This window comes from Lissotriton helveticus, chromosome 3_1, assembly GCF_964261635.1.
Source record: "Lissotriton helveticus chromosome 3_1, aLisHel1.1, whole genome shotgun sequence".
Taxonomy (NCBI): domain Eukaryota; kingdom Metazoa; phylum Chordata; class Amphibia; order Caudata; family Salamandridae; genus Lissotriton; species Lissotriton helveticus.
Genome location: NC_136061.1, coordinates 333,457,052 through 333,484,474, shown reverse-complemented (window position 1 = coordinate 333,484,474; position 27,423 = coordinate 333,457,052). Strand labels below are relative to the sequence as shown.

The window sequence follows — 27,423 nt, the reverse complement described above, 5'->3', positions numbered from 1 at the left end:
GGGTGCTCGCTCATCCGCAGTTTTTTCAAGGATTACCGATCCTGCGAGGAGGAGGTCAGCCTGGGCATGCAGCAAGCCAGGTAGGTGGTTTAAATTTACTAGTACATAATGTAGACTTAATTGACAATATAGAGGGGTGGGGGCAGGGGGGTGGAGGCAGGTGGCGTATGGTAGCGGAGCGGAGTGCCACAGAGTTTGTTTGCAACTCCGTGGACCTCTGTGTAGCCCCGCTACGCCCACAACACCTGGGGTTAGATGAAAGGCTGATTCCTCTCAGGAGGGTGGCATATAAAAAAGTTATTGCAGAAGCCAAAAAGGAATGGAAATAGAGGCAGTGGGAGGGTCTCCTAGCTGCAACTAAGATAGGGGACCAACATACTTTTTGGAATCTGGTAAACACTGGGAGGCAGTAAATTAATAATAGTATTATCATGTTCTGTATTTATCATACTGATCTCTTGTCATTTTTTTCCCCCTAGCCTGTGCACTCCGAATACTTAGGTAGTTAGAAGAAATGTCGCACTTCATGTAAATTTGGGAAACGTTTTTTATTTTCCACGGAGACCGAGGATATCCTAAAGTTACTCTCAAGCTCCCACATTGTAAACAAGAGACGTTTTAGATGTATCTGTTATCTTATTATCCTATTAAGTTTTTAACTGTGATTCAAAATGTATTTATGCAGTGTCATATTGCATCTACATGTTTTATTCTATTTACTGCTTTTTTATGGCTTGTGCTGAAATTAATCTGTCATTTATTTGTTCTTTCACATTCTGATAAATTATGTTTAGATCATCCTATCACTATCAAAGACCTTAATATGGTAATAAAATCTCTTAAAAAGTAAAAAGCATCTGGTCCTGCTGGGATACCTACATAATTTGGCCAACCCATCCTGTTGCAGTTAACTCCTCATTTACTCCCTCTCTTTTCAGAATTTAGTGAGAAAGGTCAAGTCTCCGGTTCATTTATTGAAACTTTGATGATTAGATTACCCAAACCTGATTAAGACCCCACTGTAGCATCTAATATTCAAACTGTCTCCTTAATAAACTGAAACAGCAAACTATACGTCAAGACAATAGCCAACAGAATTGTTTGAATCTTTCATCATTGATATTTATCAGGCTTGCTTTATAAAAGATAGATTTTCATCTCACATTACCAGGCTAATATGTCATCTAATAGAGACCTTTCCATCTATGCAAGTTTCCAAAGGCATCAGATGCGTAAAAAACATTTGATAACGTTAAGTGGCAATTATTGGTCAATGTTATGTTATTTGCACAATTTGGTGATAACTTCAGAAGAATAGTATCTGCTTTATATACTCAGCGTTCAGCCCAACTATATCTTAATGGATCTTTTTCATCATCTTTTGAACTATACAGTGGTAATAGGCAAGGCTTCCCTGTATCGCCTTTATTATTTCTGATAGTCTGATATGTGATATTGAACCCCTTCTCTGTCTTTTAAGACACTCAGATTGATATAGAGGCTTCAATTGCTGGAACTTTGTCCATAACTTCTGAATATGTTGATGACATCTTATTTTTTGTAAAAGATCCTGATTCTTCCATTAGATCACATAAATAACTATGTTACTGTTCAAGGTTATACTTTAAACATTAAGAAAAAAACTTCCACAACATTTCTTATGTTCCTCAGATATCATTTACTGCTGCAACAGTATTTGGTGTAAAGACAAAATTATAAAACTCATCACACTCTTACTAAACTGAAATAAAAACGTGAGGGATGGTCCTCACTATATTTGAACTGGTGGGTAAAATTGAAGCTATTAATATAGTAATAGTTTGACAATGATGATGTGCCTTGTCTATGCTTCCTCTCCAATTTCCTATAGCCTTCTTTAAATCCATAGAGAGCGCAATATCCAAATTTACTTGGAATAACAAAACCCTAGGATCAAAGGCAATTACCTGAGAAACTGTAAACCACTTGGCAGTATTGGTTTACTAAATTTTCTCTAACACAATAAGGCTTTTCTTATAAAAAAGGCACATAATGTTTTTCATTATAAAAGCGTTTTCATCATAAAATATGTACCCAAATGGCTTCAAATTGGAAGAAACATTACACATCCAATTTCATTACCTTTTTTATTATCTATGAATAACTCTAATGTACTGCCACAGTTCTCCTCCTTAAATAAAATAACTAAACTGGCACTCTTAGACTTGGATTCCGTATTGAAAATCAATATTGCTACTACTAAAAGATCCTGCTTATGGTATAATCCTTAAATTACATTTCCCTGAAAGCAATTCTTAGGTTGTGGCATTCCTGTATTGAGGGTAGAATTATCTGCCTACATATTACTTACCAGGGAGATAGGTTTTTAGCATTCTCCGAATTGAAATATAGATACCAAACACCTTTATAAGACTGCCGTAAATATTACCTATTATGCAACACCAATTTGAATAGTTCTTCCCATCTTTTTCCAGTGATCTTTACTTCAGATCTTGAAAGTTGTTTAAAAATGTTCGCCAGCACTGATCACGCTATTTCTTAAATATATAAATATTACAATATTTTAAAACATCTTGTTTACTTACATATTGTAAGTTTTGGAATAATAAACTCTCATAATCTCTATCTCAAAATGACAATTAGTGGATTTAGTTATCTTGTACCTCAGGCCAGTTACCTGCCTTTCTATACCAGACTAACATATTGTGCTAAAGAACTGCTACTGGGCGCCTCAAAAAATATTTAAATCTAAATTATCAGAATCTTCAACTTGCTGAAATTGTAATTCTTCTGAAGATTTGTTAAAACATATCTTATTTGGTTGTTCACAGGTATCAAAAAGTTGGTCTTGTGTTTGGAATATTATAATAACGATTCATAATTTTTCAGATGTTTTATCATACAACTTAGGGGCTGATTGTGATGATAAGGGAACCAGTGTTGCTTTTCAGCAGCCTTCCGCCCTCTTCCCTGGCGGTCTGAATGCCAAATTGTGAAGTGACTGGTGCCACCAGTGACATTTCTGCTCCCGCGGCGGGAGAGGCAAAGGTGGGCCATGGCGGCGGTACCGTCATTTTTCCCACCGGCCTAGTTACGCTCTGCCTTTCCGCCAACCTTTCCGTGACAGGGATACCACCATGTGAGCGTCCGTGGAAAGGCAGTAAATGTGCCCTAAAATTGTGCCCCTTGTGTACTGGCACTGGTACACATGTAAAGCACTCAAATACCTTTGGTTCCGGTTTGTCCTATATTAAGCAGCTCTTCACAAATGACAACATAGGGATGACTGGCTGTAATCACATTGTGGGCTTGTCCAGCAGTCTGGCCAGCCTTGCATTCCGTGGTGCCAGTGTCACGCACTGCTGTCATCACTCCACCGCAGTGATACCGTCAGCCCAGCGGGAAAGTCTCAATGCGACAGATGGTAAGGGCCACCTGCTCGGCAGGGTACTAGGCCCAGGCGGCACAGCAGAAAGATTGCATAACTTGTAGTAGGGGGGACCTCAGTCATTTCTGCCAATCTTTTTTTAATTGCTTTCGCACCTTTCTCAACCTCACAAGAAAGTATTTGATTTTCTATTTTCTTCAGATATTAAGTTAATTACTTCTCACTGTGAGGATGTTACTCAGCTTTCAATTTATATATGGATTACCTTCACAAGTAAAGGAGCAAATTTATCTGCTGCTTGTTTATACAAAACGTAATAAATATATGAATTATTTTTTAAAGTTTGCTCATAAAATAGTGTGTGACCCTGACATGCGGTGAATAGTTATTCAAACATTGGTAAATCTATTGTGTCATGGTTATGCTTTTATTGATCGCTGTTTGGGTCTGTGTCCTTATTTGTATGCATGAAAAAATGTATTTTCATGCTGGTGATTCAAAAACAGTAAAATAATATTTAATTTTTAAATCTATCATTCATTGTCCCACTCAAAATGTACAGCACAGATGTGTCAGTCCTGTCACACTTAGACCCTGATTATGAGCCACGTTAAGTAGAATGACCATACGGAATCGAAATTTGCCTAACCTTGTAATGGTAAGTTTCAATTCTACTAAGGGCACGGAGGCGAGGATTATGCTTTTCCTTCTTCGCTCTTTAATCAATGAACAAAACACAGCAGCCAGAAAAGCTCCAACATAAGCTCTAAATCCCAGAACAAGGATAAAGCTTAAAACACATCAAAGAAAAACACTCGGATTTTGCGTAATAAACTACAAATCCCATCAGTCCATCAAGATAGTGCACAGAGTAGTCCTTCGCCAATGTCCATGACAGGTAGATAGGACGTCCCTCGTGTGACCACTTCCTCTTTCTTCGCGCGAGTCACGCCATAACCCTACTGGTCTTGTTTCAAACCATTATTTCCTAGTGGAAAAAATACAACAGTGTAAGCGGTGTAAAAAATACTTCCATACGCTCCAAGTAAAATCAACATTACCATATCACAATTCTTGAGCAGATTAATAGAATAAACCGGACTTCTTTCTGTAGTATGGGTGGGATCGCTTCGGAAGGTGACCTGGGAGGAATAATCCTCGCCTCTGTGTCCTTAATAAAATTGAAATTTACAGTTACAAGGTTAGGCAAATTTCGATTCTATGTCAGGACCGGAGGCTTGAGATTATGGTAGTTTAAAGCTTACTTACCATCAAATGTGCAATGTCCACCACAGGTTTTAAAAAAAAACTTTTGAAAGTGGAATCCAAGGACTAATCCACAGCCCGCATCAAGTCCTCCAGACTGACTCCCAAGAAGAAAGCCTTAGAAGCCATGGCCCCTCTAGATGAGTGGGCGCCGAACACTTTCGTATCGATACCTGCTTCTTGCATGATCCACCTCACCCACCTGGCAATGGTGGGAGATGAGACTGCTTTGTGTGGTTTCCGCAAAGCAATAAGCAATTGTCTTTTGCCCGGAGGGTGAAGTTCTAGAGTCAACTCTTCATATGCCTTCAGGCATTGAACCACACACAGTTTGGGAGCAGGGTACGAAATCGCCGTCGACGCGCATTTTGTGCGACGCCCCAACGTGAAGGTTACCCCTTCCGGTGAAAAAACTCTCGCCGAGATATCCAAAGCCCGTACATCCGAAACCCGTCGACAGGACACCAGACACAAAAGCATTGCCAACTTTGCTGACAGTTTCTTCAAAGAAAGACACCTTTTAGGTTGCCATGATAGAAAAAGATTCAGGACTAGATTGACATCCCAGAGAACCGAGTAAAACGGTTCTGGGGGCAAGGAGAGGTGGATACCCCTCAGGAGCCTACAAATGAAAGGAGGTAATCCGACCAGCACCCCCTCCACTGTATGGTGAGCTGCCAAAATCACCGAATGCATCGCGTTAATAGTGCGATATGCTAGGCCGGCTGAAGCCGATTCTGCCAAGAAATTCAGCACTGGAACTACGCCTGCGACCAAGTCCCGTCGTAGACACCAACGGGTCCATATATTCCAGGCGGAGCGATACCGCTTTGCAGTACTGACTGCCCAGGCTTTTGACAGGATATCCTCAGCTGATTTCGAAAGGCCTTAGAGCGACCAACGGCGCCAGAAAGCCGCCATGCCATGAGGCGGAGAGAACTCTGCGTTACCAGATGATGGGGATCCCCGTCCGTGTTGAGATGAAGACTCAGAAACCGGGGGAGTAGGATTGGAGAATCCCAAGAAAGTTCCAGAAGAACCGGAAATCAAACTTGAGACCTCCAGAAGGGTGTCACCATCACCACTTCTGCCTCCTGACGGCAAAGCTGGGCCGCCGCCAGCACCACCATCGAAAAAGGAGGGAACGCGTAGGCTCTTTCCTGACACCAATCCTGGAGAAATGCATCCGTGGCCTCCGCGAGAGGATGCGGCCTCCAGATGAAGAACCGCGGTAGCTGGTGGTCTAACCACGACGCAAAGAGGTCCACAGAGAACGGACCCCAAAGACCATCCAGCCACCGGAAAACTTGAATGTCCAGTTTCCACTGACTGGAGTCCCGCAGGTGTCTGGAGTGCCAAATCGCAACCTGGTTGGCTTGGCCTGGTAAGTACTCTGCTGTCACAGACACATGATGAGCCAGACAATAATCCCAAAAGTCCTTTGCCAAGTCTGCTAGGGCTTTGGACCGAGGACCGCCCAGGTGGTTGACGTATGGAACAGCCGAGACGTTGTCCATTCGTAGGAGAACACAGGACCAAACTGAATCCCTGGTCCAGCAACGCACTGCGATGGATCCCCCCAGCAGCTCCAAGCAGTTTATGTGCAACTCCTGCTCCTCGGAGGACCAGGCGCCGCCTGTGGAAAAGTCCCCACAACGGCGCCCCAATCCACCCTGCTGGCGTCGGACTCTATCACCAGGTCTGGAACCGGACCGAAGATCGCTCGGCCGTTCCAGGCCTCCATATGGGCGAGCCACCAGGCCATCTCTTCCTTCACCTCGTCCGAAAGGGGAACCTACTGATCGTACATCAGGCCCCTCCTGAGATGATGCGCCTTGAGATGTTGAAGGGCCCGATAATGGAGGGGACCCGGGAAGATTGCCTGGATGGATGAGGAGAGTAGCCCCACCACCCCGGCAATCTGGCGGAGGGAGGTGTGGGACTTTGATATCGTCTGAGGCAACATGTGGCGAATCTTTCCCACCTTCCAGGATGGAAGACTTAAGGTGGATTGAACTGAGTCCACTGCAAACCCCAGGAACACAATGTTCTGGGATGGGGAGAGGATGGACTTGTCCCTGTTGATAACAAACCCCAATCCCTGAAGCAGATAGACCGTCTGCTGAAGCTGAAACCCCAATTTCCTGGGACATTGGGCCATCAACAGAATGTCGTCTAAGTAGACGATCATCCGAATCCCCTAGCCTCTCAAGAATTCCATGGCTCGATGGAGGAGCTTGGTGCAGCACCAAGGCGCCGAGGAAAGTCCGAACGGAAGGGCGGTAAACTCGAACACAGAGAAACTGGAGAAACCGGCGATGCGGGGGTGGATGGGCACCACCAGGTACGCATCTTTGAGGTCCGAGCGGACCATCCACTCGTTCTGGAGCAGCACGTCCCGAAGAAGATGGATACCCTTCATCTTTAAATGTCAGTAAATCAACCAGCCGTTGAACTCTTTGAGGTTGATCACTGGATGTTTGTCACCATGGGTTTTTTATACCAGAAAGAGATTGCTAAAAAAGATTGCTAAAATAAACAGCGGGATGGCGAGCTGATCACCAAATAGCCCCCTTGCGAAGCAAGTCCGAGACCTCTTCATCGACCAGCTGCGCGTCGGCCAGTGAGAAAACAATAGGACGTGAAGGCTTCTCCTGGTGAGGCCGATCGTAAAATTCTATGCAATAACCGCAGATTGTCTGCATGACCCACACGTCTGCCGTAATTGCGGCCCAAGCCTCCGGAAAAAGGCCTAGACGCCCCCCAATGCGGACTTGATCCACCGAGATTACACTCACCGTTTGAATTGTTGTTGCCAGAGGAGTTCTTGAATACACATCGACCTCTGAAGCTCTGGCCTCTGGTGGGGTAGAAGTTTGTGTAATTGGCCGAGGTGTTATATTGACCTCACCCGGAGCCTTGACCCTTGTTGACAAATGGTTGACCGCCAAGGCCGGTCGCGCGGCCCCCACCGCGACCATCCCCTCGAGAGAAACGTTGTTGGAAAACGTTCTTAATGCTCGACTGGGCTCTGTCTAGGGACGTAAAGGTCGAGACAAATTTTCCCAGTTCCTTTATAAAGGTGTCCCCAAAGAGGCCCCCTTGGGGCACTGCCCCCGCCTCTGAGGAGGCCAAGTCCCCCAGCTTTGGGTCTAATTTGATCAGAAGCGATCGTTGACGTTCGGTCGAGAGGGCGCAATTGGCGTTCCCTAGAAAGAGGACCACCCTTTGCGCCCAGTTCGACAGGATGTCGGGGGAGATGGCAGCACCTGTCCCCTTCGCCTGCTCCGCCTTATTCAGGATCTTTGTAATGGGGCCTATGGCATCCAACAACTTATCCTGGCAGGAGTGCCAGGAGGGGTCAATGCCCTTGCGAGGATCTTTAACGAATTTCGCAAGGAAGGTGGCCATTTTTAGGTCTAGCTCTGGTGTGAGGGCTACCTTTCCCTCCAAGGTCGGCCTAGGGCACTCCCCGTGCAGACAGCTTCTTGCTTCCTTTTCCAGGGGTTTGCGGAGGCGTCCCGCTACAAACTTTGCCACCTTGTCCCCCGGGGTCCAAGCTGCTGACCGCAGATGCATTATCTCATCCTGGGGCAACTCGGCGGCAGAGCCAGAAGGGCACCAAGAATGCACCGACCCATCTTCATCATCCATGTCTGCTGGGGACATCCCACCAGGGGATGAGGGTGCTGTGTCCCCTGATCCTGAGGGACCTGGGGCCGGCGTAGGCGCAGGGGTGGGTGCGGTCACCTTAGCCAAAAAAAGTCACGTAAACGCTCAAAGGTGTCCCTGTCCACACCCTGCGCCACCCCAGAAACCCCTTCCCTGCAAACCTTCTTGGGGGCTGAGGGACTATCCCCTGCGGGGGTAGAGGGGTTCCCAGAAGTCCCTAGATGGGCCTGCACCAATTTTTCACATTCCTGCACAATGCGTGCGGACAAGCGCTCCTCCATGGGGCCTACCACTTCCGTGACGCAGCGATATATCGAACTGTCCACTGCATTGTAAAACTCATCATCGTTTAAGTACTGATGAGTTTCCTCCTCCTCGAAATACTCCTCCTGATCCATTCTGGGCGCTATTACCAAGCACAACGCTAGTACCAGTAGGACTGGGACACTGGACCAGAGCTGTTGGGGAATAAACAGCATTCTTTGGGCAGACCACGGCCTGGAAAGCTTTAGGACCGGTTAAAAAACTGAAAATATGGGGCAGCACCCACCCCTCAGCGCACCCACCCTCTACAAGACGGTCGGCCTTATTTATGAAGGCCTTGCGCCGCCGGTGCGTCACTTTATCCCATTTTAAAAGTGGCGCACCGGCGGCGCAAGGCCTTCATAAATAAGGCCCCGGGTCTTTGCCGCCTCCCTGCGTGCTGCTCAAAGCGGGAAGGAGAGTCAAATTAATGCAGGTATCTCCTGCTGCGAGCAAACCACTCGCGGAGCTAAAATCACCCTCAGGCGTCAAACGCGGTACAAGGCCTCAATACGGACCCCTCAGGGCGTTATTATTTAAATGTGGGGCAAAGGTACGGACCCAGGGACCCTGGGTGTGCAGGGAAGGCGGCAGGGAAGGCTCCGGCGGGTTGTTTTCCTCATAACAATTAGAACAAAAGCCTAAATAATGTAAGAGAAGAGAAAAAAACACAACTGGCTGTGAAGCAGCGAAGAAAGAGGAGGTGGTCACAGGAGGGACGTCCTATCTACCTGTCATGGACATTGGCCAAGGACTACTCTGTGCACTATCTTGATGGACTGATGGGATTTGTAGTTTATTACGCAAAATCTAAGTGTTTTTCTTTGATGTGTTTTAAGCTTTATTCTTGTTCTGGGATTTGGAGCTTATGTTGGAGCTTTTCTTGCTGCTGTGTTTTGTTCATTGATTAAAGAGCGAAGAAGGAAAAGCATAATCCTCGCCTCCGGTCCAGACATTGAAGTCCACTCTGCCTGACTCTGAGCGGGCTGGTGTTCACACATTTGTTCCCGGCTGGGCTGGAACACCATGGCATATACTGCAGGGTGGTTACTTTACACAAACATTCTCATTGGCTTTTTTCCCCTTTTTTCTGGCTTGGGAGTATCCAATGATCCCCCACTTCAGACTCTAGTTTGCCCCCCACACCCCATGGCAACTTCTGCCATCATCACCCCGCACTTAGGCCTCAGCATAGATTTACCACCTTAGGGTAGATGGTTGATGTGCGCTTTAAACCTAAAGGAATTTGGAATTCTGTTGGGGTTTTATGACTGCTAAATCCAGTTTCACATGATAAGTCCAGTACCATGGGATTTTACTCATAATTGCATGACACTGGGAGGATGTTACCACAAGGTTATTTTATTTTTGAGTAATTGCAATCAGACCCTAAATATCCTGCTTTTCTTCCCTAGACAGTTAGTGGTAACTTTAGGATTCATAAAGAGCTGATGATGCACATTTAGATCAATGTTCAAGTTATTCCACAGATTGTAATGATGTTTCTGAATGTTTATGTTTATGTTTTTCAGGATACTCGCTGGCTTTAGTACATGGGCGGCAGAAGAATAAAGAGCCCCTGTATGTATCGGGAGCGCCTCGCCACAGCAATACCGGGAAAGTGCTGGTGTTTGAAAAGGACATCCACTCCTACCATCTCATTCATCGACTTCCAGGGGAACAGGTGATTTACACCCCAGAATCGAGGGAACCTGGTGTCACCACTCTAAAGTCTTAAGGTGGCAGAGAGTCCATCCACTAGCCTGGCAGGGCTGGAGAAGACTGCGCAAAAAGCCATGGGCCTCATTTATGAAAAGTGACGCATCGCTGCGTGAAAACAGCGATGCATCACTTTTCACTGCGCACTCCTTGCGACACCAATGATACGTCATATTTAATGTATGACGCATCATGTCGCAAGGAGTTACAGATACGTCAGTATTTCTGACGTATCTGTAAGCGCAAAAGTGACGCATTGCTGGAGTGTGTCACAAATGTGACGCAACTCCAGCAATGCTCCCTTTCACATGAGGCAAGCTCCATGTGAAAGGGCATGCGTCAGTCTTACGCCTGCTGTGAGGCAGCCGCAAGATTTTGACACAACGGCGTCCTAAAAGTGATGCAGTGAAATCTCATAGATTTCACTGGGTCACTTCTACGACCCTTACTTGCGTCAGAACGCCCCCCTTGCATACATTATACCTGGCGCGGGTATAATGTGGCGCAGGGGTTTACAAAGTGACGCATCTACCTAGATGCGTCACTTTGTAAATATGGTGCAACAAGGCACATTATTTACGCTGCTGGTGCGTCACAAAAAGTTACGCACCAGCAGCGTAAAAGTGACGCACAACCGCATAAATGAGGCCCCATGGATCTATCACTGTGGGTAGGGTCGTCTGGCCACTGATTGCGACTAGGAGCAGCTAGCGGAAATGTGGTCTGATATAGAGCAAGGCTGGACTGGGGAAACGAAGCAGCCCTGGGAAATGCTTAAACGAGCCCTTCTCCCTTGACCTCCGAGCACAAACTCTCTCTTTCCCTTCATCCATTCTCTCTCTCTCGCCTCTCGTCTCTCTCTTCTCCCCCTCTGATCGCTTTCCCTTTATCTTTCCCCCTCATTCTCTCTCTGTTTCCCTCACTCTGGAAGCCTCCGTGTGCCTGCTGCAATTAACCGCTGAGAGCTGTTGGGAAGTGAATAAGGCCCCAGGAGGAGCCCTTTGCTCTAGAACTCGGCCTGCAGGTGCTCGCAGGATGGATTAAAAGGCCTGTCCCGCCCTGATCTAGGGCATGTGTCAGCACATTAGATGATTAGGATACTTCAAAATGTTTACAGCATGGGTGCTGGTTCTTCTAACGCAGCTTCTTTGGAATGTAGTGGCAATTGGTGCAGTTTGTAAACATTTCTTCTGAAATAATTGTGGGAACACTGTAGAACGACTAACAAGTGTAACAAAGAACATGTTTGCCTGGCACTGATGCAGATTGCAGAATGTTCTCAGCGAAGTCTTAAAAGTATCAGGTTCAGCAGCCTTGGCAGTAGAAGGCAAGAGCAGAATTTTTTTGAAAACTGAATTAGCAGACAGTAGCTTATTGGTTAAGTTCAATGTGTGTGCGGCTGCAACATGCAACAGTGCATGTTCATTTTGTGGAGATGTGACCGAAAATGTTTTGGACTGTTGCTGGTGGGGTGGACAGAATGGGCACTGTTGTGTCGGGGGACTTATCGGGACCACTACCAGGTACGCTGTTTGCTGGGTAGGTTAAGCGCAGTTGAGGCCTAACACGTGGCAGCTCGCTCGGCAGGCAATAAACACTCGGACACAGGATTTATGCTGTACTGGTCCGGACGTCGCCGCCAACTGGCGTACGTCCGTGGCTGGACCCTATATTAACAGGGGTCACGTGGCCTTACGCTACGCACGTTTGGCGCCGCTGGCGTCGAACACTAGAACACAACAGGCACATGTACTCCCTCCATCTAGGCCACAGACAACGGAAGAGATAGAAGATACCTCACACCTTAATCTCCCAATGTTACAGGAAGTGACATCACATGGCCCTTGACTATGATGGAAGTTTTTTGACGGAGGAGCTGCTACGGTGGAGATCCACGCCTCCATGTAGCACCTGAGCATCCTTTTCCCCTCGCCCCTCCCCCCCACGAGGATGATGGCGGCTGCAGGACGGCGCTCGGGCTGCTCTTGTTCTTTTGACGCTATGCGCTGAGCAGATTTAACTCACTGATCTTGGCACGTTAATGAAACCGGCTGGTGCACTCGCAATTGAAGGAGCATTACTGTGATTTGAAACATCGTTGCGTGGGAGAATATAGACCCACCTGGAACTCTCGACTATTTCGCTACCTCTTCACTCCCAGTATTGGAGCTGCTCCCACCGCCACCGCAAGCCTTTTTGCCATCAGGCGCGGCCGCTGTGTGGGGGGGACTACTTTTGGAGGACTATACGGGAGCCACGGCTACTCGTGGGGGAAGATCATGGAATAAATCCTGCTGTGCCTGCGGTGAGTACCGTTGGTTTACCCACAAAAAGACACTGGCGAAAAACCCATTAACAACGACAGCTGAAAAACTGATAACCTGATGAAGTTAAATCAGGAATTGGTTCTTCTTTTGGAAAGAAAGATTATTTGAACTTTACCTGGAAGTTGCTGCTATCTCTTTTTTTTTGTGTAAAGCCGGTTTCATCTCCGCCGCCGCAGGCCCCTTGTCATCTGGTGCAGCCTTTGAGTTGGGATAACGAGTCCCCACGCGCTCGGCATCCAACATCAACGAGACGCCTGGTGTATTTTTCGGGGGCATACAAGCACTCAAGTATTCAAGTATTCAAGTATTCAAGTTTTCAAGTACCATTCACAGCATTCGTGATTTTTAAGATTAGCTGACTGTTGATTTAAAACTGCTGACAGCAGATTTGAGGCTTCCCTTCTTCTTTTTTTTCTCTTCCCTGCTTCTAAAACCATCCGACGTTTTTGGATGAGGTTTTTTTTTTTTTAGTCCAGAGATTTCACTTGAGAGTATTTCCAGAGAACTTATGGGCAAACTCTTAAACGCGCGTACTAAAGCTAGAGCTCGTCAACAACAAGCAAGAGAAGCAGCCGAAGCCGAAGTAACTAAACAGATAAAGATGCGGATAAGGACGAGGTTTCCGTTCATTCCTCTGAGACTTCAGGTGAATTGTACGAACCTCTTAAATCTACACCCGCATCGGCTCCTATCAACTCAGGAGATATGATTTCAGGGGAGCCTGCGGAGGTGCTGGACAATCATACTGTTTCTGAGGTGGCTCAGATTGGGTTATCCATCCAAAAAGACCTGAAAGAAGATAGAAAAGCTTAGACGCCTGTGGCACTTAAAATCTCAAAACAATTCCCTCTGTTTGAAAAGAAGTCTAGCATGGTGGCACCTAGCAGCCCGCTACAACCCATAGTTTTTACGGGCTCAAGCCATATTTCAGAAGTACCTTCAACACCTACAGCTATTGCTCCTCCTGGATTACTAGGCTTAACATCCAAGTCAGCTGATACAATATCATTTAATTTCTTACCTTCTGTAGAAATAAGCTCATCATCCGAAGGTAAAGCAGAAAATGTTTTGGTAAATCCCGCAGTAACGCAACTCGACCTCAAATCTGCGGGTGCTGTGGATCCATGTAGTCCCATCTTAGAAATGGATACTGAGACTCAGATGACAGTCAAAGACATGCTGAATCTGATTCTAGACGAGGTGAGGGAATTAAAACGGTCTCAAAAAGCTGAGCTGACCGTGATCCATCAAAGACTGGACAAAATCGAGGATTTGGTGTCCACTTTTCCCGCTCGCCTACATGAAGCTGAGGGCATAATTTCTTGTCTCGAGGATCAAACGACGGAGATTAAGAGGGAAGTTAAAATCGTGTCCCAAACCTCTAAGGCTTTAGAAACCAAATTGGATGATTTGGAAAATTATAACCGAAGGTCCAATTTAAGAATAGTAGGGGTTCCAGAAGGAATAGAGGGGTCGAATATGGTTCAGTGGTTTACCTCTTTTCTCACGCATGAAGTGGTTCCTGAATTCCAGGGAGACTTAACGATCACCCGGGCTCATCGCTTTCCTAATTCTATGCTCCCCCGTACTACTTTGATGAACTTTGCGGATGTCCGAGTGAAAGAGACGATTCTATCCAAAGCCATTAAACAGAGACAGTTCTCCGCTAATGCAACAACAATGTGTCGAATTTTTTCGGACATGTCCGCTGCTGGGGCACGGAGAAGGAAGGAATTCGTAAAAATCCTTCAGCTGTTCAGAGCCAAGGGCGCCCAAGCGACGATTGCTCAGCAGTCAAAATTAAAAGTTCTAGTCAAAGGCAAATTTTACATGTTGACAGATGTCGATGAAGCAGAGGCGCTGCTTAATAAGATGTCCTGTGACTAGAAGGATTTGATTTGACTATTTTTGAATGCGCCTTTTCTCTCTTTCTTTCTATTTTTGGGGGGGTCGGGGATGGGGGAAGGTTGTTCAGGGGGTTAAGGGGTGTAATAACAAGACACCTCAATGCTAGGGGTTAAGGCTCTGTGGCCGGCGTGGGGTAGTAAAATAGGAGTGGGAGATGGGCCACGGGGTGAGGGTAAGAGGGGGTGGGGGAACACGGATGGAGGGGCTGAAAAAAGTTTTGACGTTTTAGGTACTTTTTGCTGTTTGGTTTTTTTTGTGTTATGGTTTTTGTTGGCCAGATATATGCAACATAAGGAAAAGAGGCAGAATAGAAAATGTGCATCATCTCTGAGAAATGTTTATTCTTATAATCTTGAATGTCTACTAGTAGGGGTCTTAAAATAATTTCCTTTAATGTCAACGGAGTAAATAATAAGAAAAAAATGCAAGCTATAGAGACATGGATGAAAACTGAAAATCCTGCAGTAATATTGCTACAAGAGACTCACATTCCAGTTGCCAAAATAGACGATTTCTCTATGTTTAAATCATGGGCCTCATATCGGGGCTTCTCCTCGTTTACAACATCCCAGCAGGGAGTTTCTCTTTTTCTAAATAAAAATATGGGTGTTGACATTTTACAGACAGAAGACTGTGGCTCAGGTCGTTGGTGCTGGGCCTCATGTAAGGTGAAAAATAGACAAAGGCCGATCACTTTTGTTAGTTTTTACGCCCCAGTTGATGATAATTCCCAGATCTATGATGATCTGTTCCAGTCTTTGCTAATGGTGGGAGGAGATATTGTCATTGGAGGGGATTTTAATATTCTTATGAGTACTAAATTAGATTCCACTACTCTTTTAAAAAAACAGCTTAAACCTAAATCGTTTAAATCTATATCTAATAATATGACAATACTTTACCTGTGTGACCCTTGGAGAACACGAAATCCACAAAAAAAAGACTTTACTTGTTGGTCTGGGAGATTTAAGTCCTCCCATATTGACTTTTTTCTTGTCTCCAGGCAACGTAATTTTTTATATCAAAAGTTTCTTTATAATGGTTTTTCTGACCACGCGTTTCTTGTTATCGAGTTTGATCTGGGGAAAAACATAAAAATTCCTAAACGATGGGTATTTAATAAGTCACATTTACAAGATGAAACCTGGGTTGCTTTACTAAAAACAGAGATTACAGATTTCATTGCTCGCAACATCGGCACGGCCCCTCTTCATATTATCTGGGATTCCATGAAAGCCTTTATTCGGGGGGTAATTATAGGGAAAGATGCAGCAGACTGGTCTTCCGTTAGAGAGAAAAGAAATGTATTACAACAACAAATTCAGGTTTTAAATGCGCAACGACAATGTAATCCCTCAAGTAGCGTCCAAAATCAATTAAATGAAGCTAAGAGGGAACTCACTGCCAATTTCTTTGCCCAAAGCGAAGAAATTTTTCATAGACAAACACAAAAAATCTATGAAGAAAGTAATTTTACAGGTAAATTCTTAGCCTGGCATTTGATACGTTCTTTAAAATGCCCAATAACACATAGAGAGACATCAGAGTCGACAGAAATTGGATCAATAATGCTCTCTCACTATCAAATGATTTATGACAAGCACCATATTATTGATCATCAAAAATTACTCGATTTTTTAGGCAGACACGAATTGCCTACTCTTACACAAGTAGACCAAGTGATAATGGTGAGCCCATTTTCTAAGGAAGAATTGGAGTTGGTGGTGATGGGCCTCCCAAATGGCAAGGCTTGTGGCCCGGATGGGCTTCCTGCCGAGTTTTTTAAGGTCTTTTTCAGCTCTTTTTCTGATTTTTTGCTGTTATTATTAAATTCTCTATTGGACGGTGGCAAAATCCCAGAATCTTTTCAGGAAGGCACCGAAGTGAGCAATTTGAAGAGAGGGAAAGAATCTAAGGGCCCCAATTCATATAGGCCTATTACATTATTAAACTCCGATTACAAAATCACTACAAAATTACTATCGATACGTTTTAATAATATTGCCGCAGATTTGATTCACCCTGATCAAAACGGTTTCATCGCAGGTCGACAATTAGTTACAAACACACATTATTTGACGGAGGCCCTAGATTTTTTGAGACACGGGGAGTTCCGGCTTTAATTTTATTATTTGATGCAGAAAAAGCTTTTGATTTGGTGGTCTGGGCAACACTTTTTACTATTTTGCAGCATTGTGGGATCCCACAACAAATCATTAATTTAATTCAGAATCTTTATACTGGTGCTAAAGCCAACGTAGTAATCAATGCAGACATGGTAGGATCAGTTCCAGTCAAACGGGGTACAAGGCAAGGCTGCCCCTTGTCACGTACTCTTTTTAGTTTTTTCCTCGAGCCGCTAGCAGCTGCAATTCGGAATTGTCTGAGTATCGCCCCCCCGATTCCTTCCATGGCTATAATTAAATTATAAGCCGACGATATTATGCTACTAATTAAGCCCGACATGCAATCACAAATGCAGATCTTACAGATTTTTGAAAAATTTGAGGCCTTAGGCAGCTATCGCGTTAACAAAAAAAAGACGGAAATTCTGATCTTTGGGGGGGTGGGGGGGAGACACAATACTACATCCTGATATAGGTGGCTGCATTAATCAAAGACCTAAAAGATATTTGGGGGTCTTTTTTTCAGTTCAAGATCTATATATTCTTAATTTTATCCCTCTTCTTCAGAAGGTGCGTTTAATGTTTGCACGGTGGAACCCGTTGCCATTATCAATCGTTGGTCGGGTCGCACTAATAAAAATGTCCATACTTCCCCTATTTAATTTTTTATTTTCTACCATTTCCTGTTTTCTGATAGGGTACTTTTTTCTCAAAAGTAGAATCCATGTTTTCAGGCTTTGTGTGGGCTAAAAAGACACCTCGAATCGCAATAGCGACACTTTATGAGGACACAGAACACGGAGGTCTTTCTTTACCCAATCTTAAAGAATATTACAATGCTTATTTTGCACAGTATTTGGCCAGATTTCAAAACGCAACCTTCGGTCAGGCTTTATTTATACATTTTTTTATGATTTAATTTGTCTTGAGATTCAAATCCCCTCTCCTCTTCAGGTCCCCAAATCACCCAAATTTGTTCGCTACAAGACTTTAAATTGTTTTTTTAAAAGACGCGTCGCTATGCTCAAAAGATATTCTCTTCCCTTCCTTAATTCAAAAATCCCCCTGATGAGTGTTTTTTCATTTATAGGGACTAAAATTGGTTCGGGAATAGTTGCAAATTGGGAGCGCGCTGGGTTTACCATACTGTCAGATTTTATCAGGAATGGATCCTGGATATCCTTAGCAGAAATGGCATGCTTTATTGAGGGGAATTTCTTGTTAATAGGCTCCTACAATCTGATTTACAAAAGTCTGGTACAAATAGATCCATTACATATTAGCAATCCTACACAATTGACTAAGAATCTTTTTCTGGATGTACGGATAAAGAAACCGGGGGAATGGAAACGCTGTTTAGCACAGAGTAAAGAAGGAGATCTGAGCTCTAAAGCAATTAAACAATGGCAGAAACAGGAGAACCACGGGCTATCCCTTAACACTTGAAAGACCATTAATAAATTTAATTTCAGTTTACTGAGGGGAGCCAACTGGCGCAGAATGCTTTTTTTTTGCAAATGGCTTTTATATCGTACCCCAGCGGCCATTGCCAAAATGTATACAAATACTTCCTCCAATTGCTTCAGATGTCTACATTATGACCCAGCCAACTGGTCTCATACAATGGTTCACTGCCATAAAATTAAGCTATTTTGGAATGAAATTTTCGCTTTTCTATAAGATTTTTTGGAATGTCAAACTAATGTTGTATGGCTTTGACCCGGATATTAAATCCTCAGATTATCCCGTAGAATTGCTATACATTATAATGGCAGTGGCTAGGTCGCTATTACTGCAGAATTGGCGCTCAACCCAGGTCCCCTTGTTTCAAGAATGGTTGCAAAAAATGAAGAAAGTTAGAAAAAGCTAACAACTTTATGCTCAGAGAATTGGGGGATAAAAAAGTTTGAAAACATTTGGGGACTGTATTTTGACTAATCTGTGTATAAGGAAGGAAAGAGAAAAAAAAGGGGATGAAGAAAATTTGTTTTCAATTTTTTGACAAGAATGTGAAGGCCTGTTTGTATCCTCTTTCGTAAATATGTTCTTTATGTTTTGATTAAATTGTTACCAAGAACTTCAATAAAAAAAGTTTAAAAAAAATAAATATATATGGATGTTGTTTCTTATTGAAGAATAATTTAGCCTAAAAAAAAAAAGACTATGATGGAAGCAAGGGAAGTGAATACAAATTATTATACAGTAACGAATATGTAAAATTTGAATGCGCCAAAGATTATACGACTCACAGTTGTGACCCACGCCCCCTTATGAAATAAAAAGACATCCACGCTGAGGAAGCCGTATCAACAATATAGGTTGTAGTTATGTGACGATCCTAGAGGGGAAGAAAATGTATCCCATTTCTTTGAATCAGAGTGAAGATAAGGAGGGGATTACATAATGGGAAGCTGTTGTTCTAGAGCAGCGTGGTAGACAACTTGGTTAAAGGGGATTTCAAAGGGTTGCTTAAATACCTCAACTATATACAGGAGTTACTATTTATTCTCGTAGGTGTACGTAGGTGGGGGAGTAGGTTCCATTCTTGACATACAATAGAGTTTGTCTTTGAGTTTCGCTGTGAGTTATTCTTGTCACTCACCATGAAGGTGTTGCAGAGGCATAACTGTCACTACAGCGGCAGGTGCAGTGTCAACGGGCCAGAGACCAGGGGTAACCATTGACTCCTGATTATTATGATGTTTGCTTGCTTGCACTAGAACTCATGACAACCTTGCTAGGCCTCTGGATCTTGCTAGTGCAATGTAGTAACAGTGAGTTTTAAGTATCCGTAAAGGGACCTGGATTGGGGAAATTACTAGAAATGGGGGCCATTTCCCTAATTCAGCTGTGGAGTTTTTGAGTTAGAGCTTCAGAAATAATTTGTAAACCTCATTCTTTAGATCGCTGGCAACGTTATTAGTTAAGAACGTTCTTGTTAAAGAGGTGTCCTACTCAGAACTATTTATTTGAAGCAGTATTTTTGTAGGTGGTTTTGACTCTGAAGTTCAGTAGTTCTTTTTTGGAACATATCCTAGCTTGGACAAACGTATCTTTATCATCATATTTACACTGGATCACCTTTAACGGAGTGTGGTGACACAGAGCTACAATAAACTGGGTACAAGTAGTCCATACATCTTGAAAAAGCTTATACAGTATATGTTTATGGCACCATCATTCAACCAGTGGGTCTGCTGTCTGCCATGGGTTCCTCTAGCATCAAGCCTTCCAGAACTAGTGTGCACCTTTCACACTTACAGCATGGTACTGTACCTTGAACCAGAGTCTGGGGGCCTTGTCTAGCTGATTCTTTGAGCTGTGCGATGGACGAAATGAGTTCATCTCTCTGACAGACTTTTCTTCATTTGCTTTTAGGTGGGGTCATACTTTGGATCTGAGCTTTGTCCTTTGGATGTAGACATGGATGGTTTGACAGACTACCTTCTCATTGGAGCCCCTTTCTACCATATAAAAGGAGAAGAAGGAAAAGTCTATATCTATAAATTTGATCAGCAGGTAAGAAAAATGACATTTGGACAAAATATTGAGTCAAAAATATCGAGTCACACAAATATCAAGTTTTTATTATTGTGATGCATAAATATTGTGCTGCAGAAATAAAGATTTTTTTAAGGTTAGTAATATCGTTGTCAAAAATATATTTATTGTTAGTATTGTTTACAAAATATAGTTGTAAAAATATCGTTTTTTTTGTATTATCCTTATGTATTTTAGTTTTCATTTTAATTGTATATGTTCTAAATTGTTTGTATAATTGTTGTTAATGTTAATGTTAAGTGGCATTTGTATAGTGCATAATCACCAACAGTCTCTTAGCACTCCCGAGAGAATTGCAGAACCCTATCAGCAGTTACCAATCAGTGTACTTACCCGGTCAGAGCACATCTTGTCCCCAAGCCTGGGTGAGCAAAAAAGTCTTTATTTTTTACCTGAATGGAAGGAGACAAGCTTCCCTATGCATACTTTCTGGTAACTTATTCCACAGTTGGGGGATCAGAACTAAGAAAGCTTGTCCTCCCATTGTGGCTTTGTCAAACCGTGGGCAGGACAGCATGCCTGCCTTGGACGAGCAGAGGTCACATCCTGGCATGTGTCCCCTTAAGAGGTGCCTGCCCAAAGAGAGCTTAGTGTGCAGTGCATAGGCCCTTAAACCTGGCCCTCTGCCTAATTGGGAGCCAAAGGAGCTGCTTCAGTAGTGGTGTGGCATGTGAACATCTTGGAAACGTAAAAATGAATCTTGCTGCGTCGTTCATTACTACTTGCAGCTTACCTAACAGCTTGTCAGGTAGCTCAATATATAATGCATTGCCGTAGTCCAACCTCGAAACAATCAGTGCAGTCACCACAGTGCACAGAGCTGAGAGGGATAGGAACGGTACCAGCTTCCTGAGTTGTCTCAAAGGTCCACACAGATCCCTACCACAGTGCTCACTTGGTTTGACAGTGTAACCTTAGCATCTATTTTTTTGTTACTTTATTTATAGTGTTGGCGTTGATGTACATTCCTACATAGAGTTAATTAAACAATGCAATTTCACAGTTGGCATTCCGTATATTGACAGCACCTTATACAATATGAGTTCAGAGACAAGGGGCATCCATTTTAATCATTTATCTAATGGGGGTCTTGCGGGTTACTGTTCGGTTCCTGTTGGCGCATCTAACTGAGAAACGGTTCCCAAATGTCACGAGTCGAGATCACAGAGACATTAAGTCCCAGTAGTCCGATAAGTGTTCGTGACAGTAAGCAATGTCTTTTATCCAGTCTCTCGGTTTGGGCACCAGGGTGCCACCCTAGCACATTGGACCCTGCATTTGGAGTGGAGTAATAGCAAAGCGGTGAGTTTGCGAGGCCTTTTGGGTATCTCTGCCACATGCCCCAATAGTCCAATTAGGGTAGAGGGATACAGTTGTAATTGTATGACTTCCGCTACCACCCGAAAGATCTCCACCCAATACGCTGCAACCGCTGGGCATTGCCAGGCAAGATGAATGAAATCTGCTGCATCTGCATGGCATCATATGCATTGTGATATGCCCATTTTGTAGCAATAACACTGGGGTGCAATAGGTGCGGTGTCCAAAATTAAAATGATCGAGACGCAGCCTGTAATTTGGGGACAGTAATTGGAGCTGGCCGCAACAAAATGACCATTGTGTGCCTGAGTGTGGAAGAGCAACGTCTTCCCCCCAGGCCTCTTGAGCTGGTGTTTGTGTTACAGGCGAGGAACGTTGCATACTCTGGTACAGCGACGGGATAAGTTTCCGCGATGAAGAGACAGTGTAGGTATATTCTAGTGCGGGAAGGGTCGCCAGTGGTGCTGGGAATCTTGGGAAGATCTTTCTGCACGTTGCTCGCAATTGGTAGTATCGAAATGTGTCCAGTGGTGCGTTAGGTGCCATCGGTGGGAGGCAAAAAAGCTCCCCTGAAAAGAGATCAGCAAAGGTGCGCATGTTGAGCCTGTCCGCTCGGCTGCAGGCACCACCATCCTGTAGAAGGGGTATTAAGGGATGTTTCCTTATCGGGACTGAAGGGGCATCAAGGAGAGGAGCACCTGCCCGCTGTGATTATCACTGAGTTGCTCTTCTGCCGTGTTATTGTTATTGTTATCCATACTTATAAAGCGCACTGTAACCCTACGGGCATCCTGGCGCTGAGATACATGTACACTACCACCATAAGTACCGCAAAGGTTCCAAACTGTGTTTAAAAATGCTTATACTCTAGGAAAGAGCCACGTTTTTATTTTCTTACAAAACAACAGCAGGTCATGCACATGTTTCAGGTCAGTGGGAATACCATTCCATAACCGGGCTGCTGCAATGCTGAAGGCTCTTCCCCCCGATTTTGCTCTTTTGATCCTGGGTATTTTTACCAGGTTAGCTGAAGAGGAGCGAAGGCTGCGGGTGGGAACATACCAGCCAAATTTGCTCTACAACGGTTTAGGGACAAGCCCGTGCAGCGCCTTCAAAGCAATACAGAGTGATTTAAATTGTATCCTCTGTAATACAGGTCCGCCAAAGCCTGAGATGCTGATAAACGTTGTGGTCTCAGTAAAGCAAGCTTTCCCGCCACAATCTGGATTCTCTGGAGTATCCCAATCAGGTACCTTGGAGAATCCAGCATCAAAGTGTAGCAATAGTCCAAACGACTCAGAATAACACTCCTTACCACTTGAGCTCTTGCCTGATAGGTAGCTTCGGAAGAATCTTCCGAAGTACTCTAACGAGGTTAAAACCACTTCCCACAATCTTGTTAACTTGAGTCTCTAGGTTCAGCTTGTCATTAAAGCTGATTCCTAGATTGCGTACCGTCTCAGCGGGTACCAAAGATGTATCCGTGGGGATAGGCCAAAAGCCAGTCAGAAGTGCGAATGGCACTTTACCTGGCGCACAGCATAAAATCTCAGTTTTATCGCCGTTGAATTACTGGGAGTTATTTCTCAGCCAGTGTACCGTTTCTTGGATACAGGCATGAACATTTTGTAGTGAGACAGCATGATCTCCCTCCAGTGACAGAATAAGCTGAGTATCATCAGCAGAGCATAATTCACAAGGCTGACATTATGTGACTCGATAATACATATCAAAGGGCTCATATAAGCATTAAATAATATTGGGCTGATAGCGGACCCCTGGTGTACACCATGCCCTACATCAACAAAGTCTGATTGATAATGGGGAAGACCCACTGCCTGCCGTCTGTTAGCCAGATAATATTGAAACCATTGAAGGGCCACACCCACCACCCCGGTTCCCTCCAGCCTTGCTAAAAGGACTGCATGGTTAACCGCATCGAACGCCACAGACCGGTCCAGCAGAATCAGTATAGCTGATTGTCCCCTTTCTGCCCGCATTCGAAGGTCATCCAAAACTGTTACCAAAGCAGTCTCCGTTCCATGTCCTGGGTGGAAACCGAATTGCACATTCTCCAGCTTGTTATTAACCTCCAAAAACCGTTTAGGAGCTTGTGTGATCTTCTTGTGAACTTTCTTTTTGGGCCTGCTGTTTGGCGAACTTAAGAGCCAGTTCTGCGTCTGTGAAATGAGTAACCTTGCCGTTTAGGATGATTTTGAGCTTAGCTGGATAAAGCCTGGCATATTTGATATTGTTTTTTTGCAGAAGTTGTTTCGGCGGTAGGAACTCATGGTGAGCGACCTGCACTGCTAAGGTGAAATCCGGGAAGAAAGATATGGCATCTCCCTTGTATTGAATGCCGGTGCTCTGGACGGACCATAGGCTGATTAGGTTCTCCGTGCTGGAGAATGGGCGGCCGGACAACAGCGCCCCAACGCTGCCTAGACCAGCCTCGAGAGCGTTGCACAGAGTGACGCCTGATATGTTGGAGCAGGCGCTCACGGAACATCCCTGCCACCTCTCGGGGGATCTGGAAAGAGACACTGAGGCTCTGCAGCTGTGGTTGACTGAAAGGTTGGAGGATCTTGCCCCTAAGGCAGCCCCCCGCTCCACGGTAATACGGCAATCTGCGCCGTGGTTCACGGAGGCGCTGCGTGTGGCTCGCAGCCAATGTAAGGTTGCTGAGCGGGCCTGGCGCCTTCAGTACGACGGGGAGGCTAAAATTGCCTATAGGGCGGTTGTGAAGGCATATCACCGGGACATCCTAGGTGCTAAGAAAGAATATCTTGCTAGGAGGATTGAGGCGTCGGCGAACTCCTGTAAGGAGATCTTCACCATTGTGAAGGAGTTCACGACCCCTAGCTCCCATTCACCCCCGCTAGTATCATCGGATGCGTGGGCGTGTGATCTCGCCAGTTTTTTTACCAACAAGATCAAGGCGATTCAGGCCTCCTTCTTGGAGAGCTCGGAGGAGGGTTGCTGCGGCCCCGGGGCAGGACATGGGTTACCGTCCATGCCTGTCGCTGTGCTGTCAGACTTTCCAGCTGTTTCCAGTGATGCGTCCCGGGTGCTGTTGGCCAGTCTTAAATCAGGCTCGCCACTAGACCCCTGCCCTGCCAAATTTTTGGCCGGGATGGCGGCGGTGGTTAACCCCCTGGTCAACCCTATCCTCAATGCCTCCTTGAGGGAGGGGAGTGTCCCACGCACCTGGAAAAGGGCGATGGTAATCCCCCTCCTGAAAAAGCCTGGTCTTGATGCCGAGGTTCTGGCCAATTATAGGCCAATTTCACTTCTCCCGGCTCTGGCCAAGATCACAGAGAAACATGTCCATGGCGTCTTGTCGAGCTTTTTGGAAGCCAACAATCTGCTCCATCCATCCCAATCCGGATTCCGTCCTAATTTCAGCACGGAAACGGCGTTGTTGGAGGTCTCGGAGATCATCAGGGAGACCTTGGATGTGGGCGGCAAGGCCATGTTAGTCATGTTGGACCTGTCGGCGGCCTTTGACACCGTCCCCCATGAGATGCTTCTCGCCAGGCTTTATGACATCGGCATTAGGGGGACGGTGTTCAAATGGTTTACATCTTTTCTTGAAGGCCGCCGCCAGACGATCTGGGTTTCCCAGAGCTCCGCCGAGATGCCGCCATTGGGAGTCGGGGTTCCACAGGGTTCTGTGTTGAGCCCGTCGTTGTTTAACATCTTCATGTCCCCTTTGGCGGCTGCGGTGGAGGCCTATGGGGCCCAGATCGTGTCCTACGCCGACGACACGCAACTCCTCTTCACATGCGGTAAAGACCAGGCATTTGATGGTGAGAGTATTCGGGCTGTCTGGGAATGGTCTTCGACTGGTTCCAGCGGAACAGTTTGAAGGCCAACTCCAGTAAGTCGGAGGTCTTATTCTTTGGCTGTGTCACCGACCCTGAATGGCGGCAATGGTGGCCGTCTGACATGTGTCCTCCCGCACAGTCATCACAGGTCGCCAAAAACCTTGGTGTCAAGCTGGACAATAAGCTTTCATTGAGAGCTCATGTCCTTGGGCTGGCTGGCACCTGTTTCGGCATTCTGAAGATGCTCCGCAAGTTTCTACCACTGCTGTCTGTGGAGCATAGGCGCATTACTGTGCAAGCGCTCATTGGATCCAGGTTGGATTACGCCAACGCCCTTTTCCTTGGCCTTCCTGATTATCTGGTCCAGCGCCTGCAGGTGGCACAAAACTCTGCTGCCCGCGCCATTTTTGGCCTGCATAGGCGTGCACGAGCTGCTGGGTTGCTGCATACGCTTCACTGGCTGCCTATCTGGAAGCGGATCATGTTTAAATCCCTGACGCTGATGCACAAAGCATTGTTTGGTTTAGGTGCGGGATACCTGCAGCGAAGATTGGCCTTATATCGCCCAGCCCGCTCACTGCGGTCCGAATCTCTCTTTAATGCCGTGGTCCCGCGTGTGAGGAAGGCCCGCACTGCTTCAAGGCTCCTCAGTTGTGGAACTCGCTTCCGCTGGCGCTACGCAGCACCTCCAGTCTGCTTCAGTTCAGGAAGACCCTGAAGACCTGGCTTTTTAATCTTTAGGCTTTTTAATCTTTAGGCTTTTTCTGGTGGGTTTTTCTTTTCTTTCTTTGTATCTGTTGTTCCTTGTTGTGTTATTCTACACCGAGCTGCCTGTGGAAAGCGCCGGGACACTCTTTCAGAGTAGCCGTGCGCTATATAAACTCAATATAACATAACATAACATAACATCTTAGCCTGTCTGCTGCCATTTAACCTGCAGCCTGACCTGTCAAAATAAACTGTTTGACCAGGAAAAACCTTCCTTTTAAATATTTATAATTCACCCACAAGGTAGAATGCATGGCATTTAAACATGAGAACTGGTAATGGGTGATGAGTTATCACCGGACCCGTCCTGCACTGCAAATGCTAACCTCTAGGGTTCTGCCACTAATTTAACTTTAAGTGTAGTTATCTTATGCACAAATAATGATCATTTATCAAGCTTTTGTTGCTAATCTCAATATTATTATGATTTATTTACATAAACAAAGCAATACATTGTCAGCATACTGTGTAAATCCATATGCACATACATATGTGTCTCTTGACAATAATCACAAATGATAATCTCATATAATTTCTCTTTACATCATAACAAAAAACAGTTGTAAATCCCAATGCATTTTTAGATCGGCTGATCTCTTCTTCAGGGGAACTGCAATGTAAAAAAGTTCATATCAATATAACATTCATTTATCAATTATCAAGTCAAAAAAAGAGGATCAATTACATAAGGTCTAATGGCATTCAAATAATTTGACTTAAGTTATGAGTTTCTAGTTAGACAAATTAATGGGTTAAACAGAGTTATTAATTTCTAGTTTAACAAACCAAATTGCACATATGTCGGTGTTTTAGTAAAAATGGTTTACCAACAACTAGGTAAAAGTTCTGACTGAAAGATCCAATGAAGTCACTCTAATCTGAATCATGAAAAGACTAGAAAACCAGAAGCAAACGCAAAAAGTTATTTTTAAACATACTGATGGGAAATGAAAGCTACTACATGTAACGAAAGTTACACATATCCTAGCAGAAGTATCAAAGAATTTTGGCATACCTTAAAAAAGCGAAGAAAGAATGATGGCTGTTTACACTGTGAGCGGAGGAGTCCTAAAACAAACAGGTAAGAGTACTCTCAATCACTTTGCTACCACGCTACGCTGCTTATGCATGATAACACGATACTACTCGTAATTTGTATGTTTAGTAACTGTACTGCAAGTACCTGAATTTTTAAAGCTCAATGGCGAGTATCGGACTCACACGGTTGAAGGAGTGCG

At 44.8% G+C, this 27,423-nt stretch overlaps 1 protein-coding gene across 2 annotated transcripts in view; it reads left to right on the top strand.

The window, feature by feature from the left end:
• ITGAE (integrin subunit alpha E) overlaps positions 1 to 27,423 on the top strand; it is an 844,898-nt gene that overhangs the window by 450,882 nt on the left and 366,593 nt on the right. For both annotated transcript variants that reach the window (XM_078679953.1, XM_078679952.1), the window contains exons 14-15: positions 10,162 to 10,313; positions 20,088 to 20,228. In XM_078679953.1, coding sequence (XP_078536079.1) covers positions 10,162 to 10,313; positions 20,088 to 20,228 — 293 coding nt within the window. The remainder of the gene's footprint in view (positions 1 to 10,161; positions 10,314 to 20,087; positions 20,229 to 27,423) is intronic.